Genomic DNA, 14,546 nt, shown 5'->3' on the forward strand with positions numbered 1-14,546 from the left:
CCCAATTGTTCTGTATGTGGCTGGCCCCAGAACCAAGCACTTCAGCATGCTTCAGTTCCCCTGGCAGCACACACTCATGAGGACAAGGCATACACAAGTGCAGCTTCTGATCGCAGGCAGAACTTAGAAACAAGTCCTGGAAAACAAAACTCCAAAATGCTGAAAGCATTAGGAAGAGAGACATCCAGCTGGAATTGTTTAACCAAGCATGTGAAAGAAAAATGAAGGTGGTTGTTTACTATCTGCAAGAGACTGCAACAGGGAGGAAAAAGAGCAGCAGTGCAGTGACACAGCACACTGCTCTACCACAGCAGCTTCAGGATAAGATGCAAGCACAGCCACATGGCATTGGCAAAACATTTCAACATCACCCAAATTACCCAAATTCTGTCCTGTAGCTATAAAAACAAGCCAAATTAATTTCACTTTCCATATTTTAACTGGACCTGAAGGCCAGGCTAATAGAATTTGCTGGGTTGTTATTTTCTTCAAGGGACACAAAGGGAGAAGACAGATATCACACCTCTGCCAAGCCCTGTACAAACAGGAATGCTTCCAGATCAGTGCTGTTGAGTTTTGGGCAAAGGTGACACTTGCCTATGGGACAGCACTGTGGCCTTGTGGCCAAGAAGGGTCAAAGGCATCCTGAGACCAGTGGCTAGCAGGTCAAGGGAGATTAGCCTTCCCCCTCTACTCTGCCCTGCTGAGGCCACATTTTGAGTATTGGGTCCAGTTCTGGGCTCCCCAGTTCAAGAAACACAAGGAAGAGTCCAGTGGAAGTCACAAAGATTCTGAGGGGACTGGATCATCTGTATGAGGAGGAAAGGCAGAGAGCCCTGAGGCTGCTGAGCCTAGAGAAGAGCAGCCCCAGAGGGGATCTGAGCAATGCTCAGCAAGAGCTAAAAGGTGGGGGTAAGAAGCTGGGGCCAGACTCCTGTCAGTGGTGCCCAGTGACAGGACAAGGGGCAATGGGCACAAACTGGAACTCAGGAATTTCCAGCTAAGCATAAGGAAAATTTCTTTGGTGTGAGGGTGCTGCAGCCCTGGAGCAGGCAGCCCAGAGAGGTTGTGGAATCTCCATCTCTGGAAAGACTCGAAAGCCACCTGGACATTATGATCCTTGGGAAACTGCTGTGGGTACCCCTGCTGAAACAAGGGGGTTGGGACTGGATGATCTCCAGTGGTCCCTTCCAACCCCCACAATGCTGGGATTCTGTGGTCTAGGTATTCATACTCACTCAAAACATCCAGTCTGTTCTCTTAAGATACAAAATTATATTGCTCCTACTTACCCTGTTTAATTTCTCCCTCAGACTAATTGCTGCTCAGGGATGAAGATCAGAGCATCTAAATGGTCCCTGAATTGTTTAGGTTCTTCTCTTGTTTCTATATTTACAAGGACTCCCATGGAAAAGACAAGGGGTGACAGCTGCAAGTTACTCCTGGGGAGATTTCATCTGGACTCCAGAAGAAAATTTTTCCCCATTAAAACAGTCAAGAGATGTAAGGGGAATCAGTGGATTGGGCAGTTTTAAGACTCAAGCTTGCCAGAGTGCTGGGCCAGCTCATTTCAAACTCCATTGTCACCTAGAAAGGTTGGACCAGATGGGGTCCCTTCCCACCTGGCATTCTGTGATTCCATGTATTCCTGAAGGAAAGCAACAAAGGTTAAAATACACACCTAGTAGTAGGAGACAAGTTAAAACCCAACCAAACACAACACAAAAAAAAAAAAGCCCTCAAAACCCTAAACAATAAAAGAGCAGCAAAATCCCAAACAGGATCTTAACCATTTTGTTTAATGTTGTACAAAAACAAACAAACAAAATCTGGTGAGTATTACAATGAAAAAAAAAGTGATTCCAACACTGATACCACTCTGCTAGCCTGCTACCTAAACAGCTGAGATTTCACTTCTCTAATCAATACAGGAGAAAAGTTCAGTGGCCTTCAGGAAAAGAATGACAACAACAACCAAAGAAAACAAAACCCCAAAAATCATCAGATCCTTGTGTCACACTTCAGTTCTTTTTCCTCTACATTTGTACAGCTGTGCTCACAGAGACGGCTTCTTCTGTCAGGCTCTCCAGGTTAGGCAGGAAATTCAGTTGTAAATGAAGTTGAACCTAAAATTGAAAGAATTATTAGTGAGGGATTGGCATTCCTTAAGTGACGTTTTTGGAATGATGAAGCTCCTGGTTTGTGGGTTTTTTTTTTTTCCACTAACAGGTGAAAATTGTTTTGTTTAATAAGATGACTTTAGAGTAGAGCCTGAAGCACCATTTTTAACAGCCAGTCCAGCAACAGACTTGCACAATGGCCTCTTAAGGTCACAGAAAAAGAAACTGTTAACATTTCATCTCTTAAGAGAGCTTCAAATAGATGAAAATACCAATGAGAGTGATCTTCTCCCATTAGCAACCCTCCCACAGCACTTCTGCTCTCAGGGCCAACCCTATAGAATCATAGAATGGTCTGGGCCAGAAGGGACCTCCAAAGGTGTAACAGTGTGAGAGCTGAAACCCCCCCCAATAATAAGCAGGCTAGCTCAGTCTGGAAGCAAATGAAAGCTGTATTTACAAGCAAAACTACAATCTGTGATGAAATGCAATGAATGTGTACAAATATACACATTTACAAATAAACAGAAAAACCAAGCCCTCTGGTTTCCCTCTCCCCTCGAGGGGCTGTGCTTCTTCCCCAAGGGGCCTCCCTCCGAGACAGAAGGACTCCCCCCATACCCCCCTGGCAGAAGGCAGAGAGTCAAGAAGCAGAGAGGCTGTTAGACTTAGCTTGTCAAGGTCAGTGTGTGTGTCTTATCTTCAGCCAGAAAAGAGAAGCAGGCAGACAGAAGCTGAGCAAGCTGAGACTGAGACACTTTGTTTTGAGTAGTGATTCTAAACCATTTCTCTCTCTCCAATGGAAGTGTTTAGAATAATCATTATTTTGCTTTCTTACACCCAATAGTGATTTATTTACATTCTTCCACTTTCTCTGCTCAAACTTGGTGAAGAAAAATTAAAAAGACAGTCTTAAAGCCATCACAAAAGGTCATCCACTCTGACCTCGCCTGCAGTCAGCAGGGACATCCCCAACTAGATCAGGCTGCCCAGGGCCTCACTGAGTCTTACCCTTGAATATCTCCAGGGATGGGTCCTCAACCAGCTCCCTGGGCAACCTGTTCCAGTGTTCCACCACCCTCATAGTGAAGAGCTTCTTCCTGATATCCAATCTAAATCTGCCCTTCTCTAGTTGGTAGCCCAAAGGCAACACAGAGACACACTCAGAAGAGCTGATTCTTCTCAACTGAGTTTTATCACAAGTTTTAGCACCCAGTGAAAGCACACATCCATCTCAACTCCCAGATGTCCAGCCTGGAGAACTGGGCAGAGAGGAACATCATGAAGCTCAACAAGGGCAAGTGGAGGGTCCTGCAGCTGGGTTTGAATAACCTCCTGTACCAGTACAGGTGAGGGGGGACCTGCTGGGAAGCAGCTCTGTGAAGGATCTGGGAGTGCTGGTGGGCAACAAGTTCACCATGAGTCAGCAATGTGCCCTCATGGCCAAGAACACCAATGGTCCCCTGGGGTGTGTGAAGAAGAGTGTGGCCAGCAGGTTGAGGATGGTTCTCCTCCCTTCTATTCTGCAACAGCTGGAGTACTGGGTCCAGTTCTGGGCTCCCCTCTTCAAGAGAGATCAGGAATTACCAGACACAGTCCAGCAGAGGTTACAAAGATGTTGAGCATCTCTGTGAGAAGGAAAGGCTGAGAGCCCTGGGGCTGTTGAGCCTGGAGAAGAGCAGCCCCAGAGGGGATCTGAGCAATGCTCAAGGGTGGGGGGGCAAGAGGCTGGGGCCAGACTCTTGTCAGTGGTGCCCAGGGACAGGACAAAGGGCACAAACTGGAACCCAGGAGGTTCCATCTGAACAGGAGGGAAAAACACTTTGGTGTGAAGGTGCTGGAAGCCTGGAGCAGGCTGCCCAGAGGCTGTGGAAAGATTCCAAACCCAGCTAGACATTGTGATCCTGGGCAAGCTGCTGAGGGTGACCCTGCTCTAGCAGGGGGGTTGGACTGGATGATGCCCAGAGGTCCCTTCCCAACCCTCACCATGCTGGGATTGTGATCCTCTGGCTGTGTCTGTTGCACTGATACCAAACTGGGATTTGGCTGTGTGGCAAAACAGCTTGCCATAGGACAGGGAGGCAAGTTGATTCAGTAAGCTTCTGGACCAAGGTCATCTACAATCAGCAGATGTTTAACAAAGATCTGCCAAGCTGCTGCCAAAGAGCTCAAGGAAGGAGTCTTACAATGAAAAGAAGGCCCTGTTTTGGTTAAAACTGATGAAGCAAGGCTTACATAACTCAACCACCCATCTGCAAAGCAGATTTTGAAGGCCAGGGTGCCCAAGCAAAGACCTTTGCATAATTAACTATGATTCTTAATATTCAAGTTGACACCCCTCAATATGCCAATGAGGAAAATAAAGTACATGCTAAACACCTATGACTAAGTTACTCAACTCCCTCCAAATCATGCTGAACATCCCCTAGGAGGCAGGGACAGCCTGGGCTGGGGTATAAAACCCACAAGAGGGGCATCTTTGGGTGTGCTGCCTCTGGCACTGGTACCAAGGTCAGTGAGGGGGATGCAGTGTGCCCAGCACCACCACCAGCTGCAGCAGCAGCTGAGACTGGGGGAGAAGACAGATGAAGGTGGAAGGTGGTCTGTGCTCCTTCTCCACCCAAGACAGGGACACCTTTCTTGGTGAGAACTGCACCTTCAATACAGCTGAACGTCTGCTGCATTTGTATTTTATATCAGAGCTAATGCAAAGGTTTGTGCCTCCAACTCTCAGATGTCACCCAGGATTTATTAACCTGAGATCACCTTGCAGTCAGTGCCTCTACCACCAGCACTCCTGAACCTCTTGGATCTGTTGCTCTGAACAGTGAAACCACTCGATCGTTTTTACTTTCTGAGCTGTGTCAGAGCAAGTCCTCAGTGCGGCACTGAGAAGCGGAGGCAAATGATGCACTTGGCCAAAGAGTTCCAGCAAGACTCCTGGGCTCTGAGACAGGCAAACACCAGGATCTTACCTGTAACACAACAGGCTGCCTAACAGCCAGCATTCTGTAGGCACTCAGGAGAAAGTATCCGGGGTCCTGAGAGCAGGGGAGGGGGAAGCTCCCACAAGGAGAGGGGAGTTGGACTCCACGATCTCTAGAGGTCTCTTCCAACCCCTAACATCCTAACTCTAATGGCCAAAACTGGGAGTAGATAGAGGAAAAAACCCACCAGGATACAAGCCTGTTATGGGCAGTACCAGAGCTGACATTCTGCTAGCAGGTTTTTTTCCTCAAAGAGGGAACTACATCCCAAGTAGCAGCTGACAGGCTGTGGGATGCCTGTAACAGGAACCAGTGGGACCAATGACCTCTGGAGACCCAAAGTAGAAGATAACAGAGGTTGATTCTCAGATAACAAAGCCAAAGAGTGTGGACACTGGGAAAAGGAGGGACACCTGTCCCTGCAGATACTTGTGTGATAAAGATGCTGCATGTTGTAAGCTGTACCAGAGAGACTCTAAAGAACCTACCACAAAGCTCTGATGAATTGCACACCTAACACAGTGCTGCAGGCACACATCTGGGCTCTGACTTTCACACTGTCCCCAACACTGACAAAGAAGCTGTTCCTTACCCTGTGCACAGCTTCATCCTCACCATCTTTCACACCTTCCTTTGACAGGAAGCTAAGATACAGGAACTTCTAAGTATGACTTTGGTGCTACCAAGTTGCAACCAGTGCCTTTAAACTCTCCACCACATCTTAGAATCACAGAATCATTCAGGTTGCAAAAGACCTCTAAGAACACCAGGCCCAACCTTCTAGCCAACACCAGGCCCAACCTTCTAGCCAACACCAGGCCCAACCTTCTAGCCAACACCAGGCCCAACCTTCTAGCCAACACCAGGCCCAACCTTCTAGCCAACACCAGGCCCAACCTTCTAGCCAACACCAGGCCCAACCTTCTAGCCAACACCAGGCCCAACCTTCTAGCCAACACCAGGCCCAACCTTCTAGCCAACACCAGGCCCAACCTTCTAGCCAACACCAGGCCCAACCTTCTAGTCAACCTTCTACCAACTAGACCATGTCCCAGAGTGCCACATCTGCTCCTTTCTTGAACACATCATCTTGACTGAGGTCAACTCTGAGCTCTTTGGGATAGCTGCAACCTTCTCAGGTTGGTTTCTCCAGTGCTCTGGTGTCCCCCAAGAATTAGAATCCAAAGAAATCATTAATATACCTGCTCAAAAGTTGAGGAAGGCTGGAAATAATGGGGCCATATCCTGGGGCATTGTCATAGAGCTCAAACAACGGTGCAGCAACCAGCTTGTAATTTTTGGGAACTGCAAACAGAGCTAAAAAACAAAACAACACAACACACAAAAAAACAAGAAGAATTGAGAAAATTATTAGAGAATTAATAAGGAAAGGCACCACACATTCAGCCAAGGTATCACTGCCCACCCACACCTCCAAACAAGATCACTGCATATAGCATTAGAGCAGGTTTATTCCTTTTCTGGTTCAGAAAAGAACAAGGGGCCATAGATATAAACTCCAGCACAGGAGGTTCCACCTCAACATGAGGAAGGACTTCTTCACTGTGAGGGTCACAGAGCACTGGAGCAGGCTCCCAGAGAGGTTGTGGAGTCTCCTTCTCTGGAGACTTTCCAGCCCCATCTGGATGTGTTCCTGTGTGACCTGTGCTGGATTCTATGGTCCTGCTCTGGCAGAGGGATTGGACTGGAAGATCCCCAGAGGTCCCTTCCAACCCCTAACATCCTGTGATCAGTGTAGGGCTCACATGCTGCAGGAGCAGGAATGAACATTTACTGGCAACTCATATCCAAAGGATCATCTGCCTCATCCCAAAACCGGTATAAATGCTACAAAAAGCATTTAATTTTATAGCTATCAACTAGAAAACCCTTCAAGCATCTGAACAGCAACTGCCCTGACACTTCTTCCCAGGAAATAAAACATCAAGCTTCATTGCAAACAAGCACTCACCCTTTTCTTGAAGCTGCACCAAGAAAAGCTTTTTGTGCTCTTTTGGTTTTGTAATGTGAGCTGGGATATAGGGATACTGGAAGAAAAAAACCAACAACAACAAAAAATGGCTTGTTCAGAGCTCTTGAAAACATAGTGCAATCTTAAGTGCTGCTTTGTAACTTAACAAGCACTGTGCAAGCTTTCCATGTGGCAGATCCTGATCCCTCATGGCTTCAAATAAGCAAAGCACTCAAGGGAATGCTGTTGTCACAGCTGTTGGAGGCACCATGGCCAGTTAAAACACCCCAAACAGACAGAAATGCTAACAGCAAACTGAGCATGTTCAGTGGCAAAGTGTCTAGAAAGAGGGGAGTGAAACTGTTTTATTCACAGGGCATCTGCTCCACGTGCAGCAGCACAAGAGATTCCACTGTGGCTGCAACAGGAATTGAAATGGTGTTGTCTGGCTCAGCACAGGACTGGAAGTGATGACACTCAGTGGTTTCTCATCCCATTGGGATAGGTGTGAGGAAGGAGATGACACATAGGACTTTCCAGGGAAAAAGCCACCAAGTCTGTGGTGGCTTTCTCCTCAGTCACAGAAAAGAAGTGAAAAGTTAAAAACCAGAGAGACTAATTCCTTCTGCAGCTGTTGCTCAAAAAGCCCAACCCTGGGAGGTGGAAGGTTTTGAGAACAATCAATTCTTGACTGAAGATGAAAAGGCAGATGGGTACTCACCTGTGGAGGTTCAAAATTTGGTCTCCACCAGTTGCCAATGCAGTCATCAATCACCCAGTCTTGCTGAACACCATCCTGACGACCCAGTATCTACCAAACAGTCAGTTACAGTCAGAACTCCAACCACTCTGAGTCTATTTTAGACAGCACATACTGGAAGGATGAAGACCTGCTGTATTAAGGGTCTGATGGGAGTTCAGAACTGCTCTGGAACAGCTTTTCCTAGAATTTCAGAGCATTTTTGTATCAAGGGACATTACTTAGCAAAAGCCTCAGCTGACAAGACAAGGACACTGTTGAAAGCATTTCAAATCTCGTGCTGCATTCAGCTGAACTGAGGTTTTGTCAGATCAAGTGAGGAGGATGAAATGCATTAAGCCACCTGATAGAATTAAGTTTAGCTGACTTGGAGAGCAAGGAAGGTTGATTGGTGCCTTGGGAAGACTATCTCAAAGGCAAGTCCTCATCAATTTTCTCCACAACATATCTTATTTCCCATCTGCACCCTCCCTTGCCTGAAATCAACCCAAAAAGCAAAGCTGCAAATGGACACAGGGCTTGAGCAGCAGGCAGGGACGGGGGCAGCCACCAGACCACTCTGTCACTCCCCAGGCAGATAAACAAAAGCTCATTGTCTCCTTTGTTAGCTACCTGAGAGCAGCACAACAGATCCACACAGCAGAAGCTGTTCTCTACAGCTTTCGAGTTGTTAACTCTAAAAATAACCCCACATGCCAGCAGCACAAGGGCACAAAAGAGAACAGACCTCTGTCATCAAACGTTTGAGCCCTTCCACCTCATCTTCTCCTGGATTGAGTTCACCACCAGGTCTGTGGAAATAACCAAAGAGGAAAGCTGAAGTTAGGTTTTTGCTGCATTTATTGACTTTCACAGCTAAGGTTAGATGTGCTGCCAGGCAGAGGTGGGACAAATTCACTCAATTAACAAGTTTCAGCTCTAATTGTGCTCAATTTCAAGACAGTAATTGAGCTTTCAGACAAGCTGAGGCTAAAATAATGATTACATGAAATAGGTCAACTTCAGCAGAATGAAGTATAACACTACACATGATAACAACCAGGACACTTAACAGCTAAAGTTTTAACTATATAAAAGCACCAGAAGCTAAAAAAAGACCTGTAAATATGGACTCTATTTATTCCCATCTCCAAAGCAGATCCACTGAAGCAAAAAGGAAGCAGAAAATACAAGGGATTGTAGTGAGAGGAAGAGGTGCAGTGGCTTTGAGCTGGAAGAGGGGAGATTGAGACTGGAGATGAGGAAGAAATTCTTGCCAGTGAGGGTGGGGAGACACTGGCACAGGTTGCTCAGGGATTAGGATTAGGTTGGAAGGGACCTGAAGGAGCATCCAGTTCCAACCCACTGCCATGGGCAGAGACCCCTTCCACTAGACCAGGCTGCTCAAGGACCCATGGGGTTCTTCCTAGGGGACCTACAAGAAAAGCTGGGGAGGGAATTTTGACAAGGACTGGGAGTGACAAGACAAAAGGCAATGGCTTTGGGCTGGAAGAGGGGAGATTGAGACTAGGGATTAAGAAGAAATTGTTGCCAGTGAGGGTGGGGAGACACTGGAACAGGTTGCTCAGGGAGGTTGTGGCTGCCCCCTCCGTGGAGGTGTTCAAGGCCAGGTTGAGCAACCTGGGCTGGTGGGAGGTGTCCCTGCCCATGGCAGGGGGACTGGAACTGGATGATGTTTAAGGTCCCTCCCAACCTAACCATTCCATGAATCTATGAAAATAAAACTCATATGGGGAACCATCCTGCATTTGATGCCAGATTAATTAAAACTAAAAAAACAAACAAAAACCCTAAAACCACATTTTCATCTTTAAAGACTGTGACAAAACTTTGAGTCTCTTGTGTCCACAAACATCTCCCAAATCAAGACATCAAAAAAACCCCGAACCAAATCAAAAAAAGACATGGATAGAAAATCTGTTTTCACCCACAACTGAGAACAAATAATGTGTGCTAGAAACAGGAGAGCATGAACACAAACAGGATAATGTTTAGAACAGAAAACAGGCAGCTCTACCAGCACTACAACCTCATGATGCAAACACACCAATTTCACTCTGGCAATGAACTATGAGATGAACTGAAGCATCTTCCTCAAATTCAAATGCCTGCCTTTCTTCTGTCAGCTCACCCAGGAGTCTGTAAGCAGACAGCATTCTGATCTTACTGGGCTTTAGTGCTTCAGCTTCATTTTACCATTGGTGCCCACAGCATGAAGATATTTAAGCAGAACAGCTTTCACAAGGGAAGCACAACACACAGCTAATGAGCTATAAACAGCATCTAAGAATCATAGAATGCTTGAGGTTGGAAGGGACCTTAAAGATCATCTAGTTCCAACCCTCTTACCAGCCCATCTTACCACAGTGATGCACCACAGCTAAAATTTCCAGTCACTTCCAAACTAAGTCACCTCACTCACAGAATCCTAAGAATCATGGAATGGTTTGGAGGGACTTTAAAGGTCATCCAGTCCAAACCTCTGCAGTCAGCAGGGACATCCCCAACTAGAGCAGGTTGTTCAGAGCCCCAAACAACCTGACCTGCAATAGTTCCAGGGATGGGGCATCAACCACCTCTCTGGGCAGCCTGGGCCAGGGTCTCACCACCCTCTGCATAAGAAAATAATTTTTCCTTCTCTCTAGTCTGAATCTCCCTCTTTTAGTTTAAACCATCACCCCTTGTCATGAGCAGAGTCAGACAAATGCACTTGATAGCAAAACCCCACAAATTTCCCCAGACTAAGTCTTGGAAAGGAATGAATCACCTTCAACCCCATATCCTGTTTTGCATCAAGAGAAGTGTGGCCAGCAGGGCAAGGGAGGTGATTCTGCCCTCTGCACTGCTCTGGTGAGACCCCACCTGGAGCAGTGTCCAGTTCTGGAGCCTCTATTACAGGAAGGATCTGGAGGTGCTGGAAGGTGTCCAGAGAAAGGCCACAAGGATGAGCAGAGAGCTGGAGCTGCTCTCCTATGAGAACAGACAGAGAGTTGGGGTTGTTCAGCCTGGAGAAGAGAAGGCTCTGAGGAGACCTTCCAGTATCTGAAAGGGGCTCCAAGAAAGCTGGGGAAGGACTTTTTAGGGTGTCAGGTAGTGATAGAACTGGGGGGAATGGATCCAAGCTAGAGGAGGGAAGATTTAGATTAGACCTTAGGAAGAAATTCTTCCCATGAGGGTGGTGAGACACTGAAACTGCCGAGAGAGGTGGTGGAAGCCTCATCCCTGGAATTTTTTAAGGCCAGACTGGATGTGGCTCTGGGCAACCTGATCTAGTGCAGGGTATCCCTGCCCACAGCAGGGGGGTTGGAACTGGATGATCCTTGCGGTCCCTTCCAACCTCAACAATCCTGTGAAAACATCTACCAGCCAATCACACCTCAACCTCTAGCCCCCACGCTGAGTGGTCTGTGCCAATACAGCTCAGGTTAGTTTCATGAAACAGCCACTTACAGCTTGAAGAAGGTAGTGCCCAGCTGCAGCAGCAGCACGTGGGGCAGCCTGTGCTCGTGGACAATCAGAACCCCTTCCACCGTCCGCCTCATGCCGATCTTGTCGAACTCCTCCCGCATGCGCTGGAAGCGAGCTGCCACCGAGCTGTCCTTCTCATAGAGGGGCTCCTTCGTGCCAAAGGTGTAGTTGGTCAAAGGATACCTGTGAGTAGGAGGGGGATTTAACAAAACAAAAAAAAAAAAAAAAAAGAAGAAGAAGTTAGGTCCCAACAAGAAATCTGTGTTTAAATCCCTAGGACACGGCGTCCACCCTTAGCACGACCTCCGGAGCGCGACGAAATGGAAACATGCTCAAGGTGGGCCAGGACTTATTCATGGAATCAGAAAATGGTTTGGGTTGGAAGGGGCCTTAAAGATCATCCAGTTCCAACCCCCCTGACATGGGCAAGGACACCATGAGGGTGGTGAGAGTCTGGCACAGGTTGCCCAGGGAGGTGGTGGGAGCCTCATCCTTGGAGGTTTTTGCAGCCAGGCTGGATGTGGCTGTGAGCAACCTGCTGTGGTGTGAGGTGTCCCTGCCCATGGCAGGGGGGTTGGAGCTGGCTGAGCCTTGAGCTCCCTTCCAGCCCTGACAGTTCTGTGATTCTATGACACCTTCCACTAGACCTTGCTTATGAGGCCCTGTAAGTCCTGCACCATGATACAGATCCATAAAGTCCTGCTGATCACCACTAGTGTGGTGCTGACTCAAGAGAAGGCAAGAACACAGAAGAACCACCAGTAACTTATTCAGCACCCACACCTCTTTGATCTCCACATCACAGGGACAAGGCAGCTGAAGGGCTGAATGGAGCTGGGAAAGAAACAGGAGAGAAAAGCTCTGCTGGGAAGGGAGGGAGGGAGGGAAGAAGCTGCAGGGCTCTTCTGCAGAAGTAATGAAAAGCCAGAGATCTAAACTGTTAGAAGTGGTTGTTTTGAAGTGGGAAATCAGACATCTGGGTCACAGAAGAGGAAAATGCTGAGTGTCCAAGTGCAGGGCCTGGAGAAAGATCAAAGTTTGAGCAATGCTGGACATCTGCATCCTCTCTGCAGGAGCAGAGAGAGGTTTCTCTAGGTGGGAGGGAATGAAAAAAAAGCCAGAAAAGAAACGAAAGCTTAGGTAAGAAATCAGTCAGTCCTAGAGAGCACAGAGGGCAACAGGGAAACAGACAAGAAAATCCAAGTAACACAGAGATCTGATAGCAGGAGGCCTGGAGAGAGGACAGGATTAGCTGGGTAAGCCAAAAAGGAAGTAGAAAACAGGTTGTGGGCAGAGCAGTAAGGAGTTAGCACCATGGCTTTCTGGACTTGTAACATCCAGCAGCTGATTGAACAGAAGGAATGACTGACTTCATGGGGAATGAGCTCCTGCAGATGAGTCTCATCATCTATTCTTTTCCCAATATTCAGTCACAGAACTGTTTTGGTTGGAACAGATCTTGGAGAACATCAAGTCCAACCATTAATCCAGCACTGCCAGGTCACCACTAAGCCACATCCCTCAGGACCGCATCTCCAAGGCTTTTAAACACTTCCAGGAATGGGAACTCCACCAGTACCTTAGGTAGCCTGTTCCAGGCCTTGATGACCCTCTGGGGTAAGAAATTGTTCCTCATACCCAACTTAAACCTTCCCTGGGGAAATTTGAGGCCCTTTCCTCTTGTCCAGTCCCTTATTCCCTGGGAGAAGAGACCAACCCCCACCTGGCTCCAACCTCCTTTTAGGGAGCTATAGAGAACAACGAGGTCCCCCCTCAGCCTCCTTTTCTCCAGGTTAAACAACCTCAGTTCCCTCAGCTGCTCCTCACAAGACTCATACTCTAAATCAAGATACCAAACTTAAGCTGCATGCACACTTCCCCTCCCAATTCTTCCTCACCCCTGAAATTTTCCACATTTTACAGTGAAGAGATCACAAACCAGCTGCAGTAGTTACAGCCCTTTCTCCTGTCCACAAGAGAGCCCAAACAAGCAGCTTCCTAACTGCAGATTTATTTATTAACAAGCTTCCCTACTTTCACTGACAGCTTATATCCACCCACATCTCTTCTTCCACTAGTTTCCATTTTTAACTCCACAGAGAGCTGTACTATGCTAACCCACACTGTGCTAAGGTGGCTACATCCAAACTCTGAAAAACAGACATACTTTACAAAACAGTGATAACACAGCTCCCTGCTGAATCTTTTCTTCACAAATACTCTAAGAATATACCAGTCTCTGAAGTTTGTTTCTGAACTTCCACAAGACTCTCTCTAACTGTGAATAAACTCACCCATACCAAGAAAACACACATCAGTCTGTGATTAATTGCTGAAATTGAACATGGGCTGTTCCAGTTAACATTTTGCTGTTTCTACCACTGCTCAGCACAGAACACAGAACACATCCACCAGAGCTCACTGGAAGCTGAAGTTTGTGGCTTTTCATCTAAAGGAAGCAAATATTTATTGGTAAACAGTCTTTATCTACAACAGAAGATTTCTCTTGCCACCATTTTGCATTTCAATTACAATGCCCACACCAGAAGTCAGTAAACACCCCGCACACCTCATCACATCCCACTGCCCATACAGAGTGAGCCCACGGCCCACCCAGGCCTGTTTCTCTGTCTCCTAGGGGAGGTGCCTAGGAAAGCACACAGGAGAGAAGCCCAGGTGATGTTGGCCTCCTCTCAATGCGACCTGCAGTTTCTAGAGGTTCATCCCGAGTCAGGAGCTGTTTCTACACGCTAAAGCACACACGTTAGACGCTCCCCCGTTCCCCGACGGCTCCAAAGCTCTCAGCATCCACACCACCGTGCACTTTGGCGGGTCATTGCTTAACAACGCGCCCTCGTAGAGAGGGGCAGACCCCTCGCCGGCAACCGGGCTCTCCCGCCGCTCTCTCCTCAGCCCCGCGGCCGGCGAGCACCTGGAGCCCTGGCTGACTCTACGCGGTGGATATTGAGGGAAAGCTTCCCGCAGGCTGTCCGAAGGACGGCCCAGGGGCTGCTGACGGAGTGGGGAAGGGCTCGCTAGCGGGACGGCACGGGGGCAGGGCCCCGGGCAGGCCCGAGGCGGCGCTCACAGGTTAATGGTCCTCTCCAGCGTGAGCGGCTTCGTCTGCTGGATGTACTTGTTCCCGAACTGGTTCACCCCGCGGGGCCAGCCGGTCTGCGAACGGTTGGGCGGCACCACGGACATGGCGGCGCGGCGGGAGGCGGCAAGGGAGTGCTCAG

The 14,546-nt window shown here is 48.0% G+C and overlaps 1 protein-coding gene across 1 annotated transcript; it reads right to left on the reverse strand.

Annotated features, from left to right (window-relative positions):
• Window positions 1-1,835: 1,835 nt before the first annotated feature.
• NUDT21 (nudix hydrolase 21) lies at window positions 1,836-14,511 on the reverse strand. Its single transcript, XM_054389609.1, has 7 exons — window positions 14,396-14,511; window positions 11,290-11,490; window positions 8,567-8,630; window positions 7,801-7,890; window positions 7,080-7,155; window positions 6,310-6,424; window positions 1,836-2,126 (listed from the first exon to the last, which is right to left on the reverse strand). Exons 1-7 carry the CDS (start codon window positions 14,509-14,511, stop codon window positions 2,105-2,107), a joined length of 684 nt encoding a protein of 227 aa, XP_054245584.1. The 3' UTR covers window positions 1,836-2,104.
• Window positions 14,512-14,546: the final 35 nt, after the last annotated feature.

This window comes from Indicator indicator, chromosome 19, assembly GCF_027791375.1.
Source record: "Indicator indicator isolate 239-I01 chromosome 19, UM_Iind_1.1, whole genome shotgun sequence".
Lineage (NCBI taxonomy): Eukaryota > Metazoa > Chordata > Aves > Piciformes > Indicatoridae > Indicator > Indicator indicator.

Excerpts from the sequence above, each read along its gene's own strand:
- NUDT21 (XM_054389609.1), bottom strand. The coding sequence starts at position 14,511 with ATGTCCGTGGTGCCGCCCAACCGTTCGCAGACCGGCTGGCCCCGCGGG. Across the intron at positions 7,891-8,566 it reads TCAAACGTTTGATGACAGAG|ATACTGGGTCGTCAGGATGG; the intron begins GTCTGTTCTCTT and ends ACTGTTTGGTAG. Across the intron at positions 6,425-7,079 it reads GGTGCAGCTTCAAGAAAAGG|CTCTGTTTGCAGTTCCCAAA; the intron begins GTGAGTGCTTGT and ends TTTGTTTTTTAG.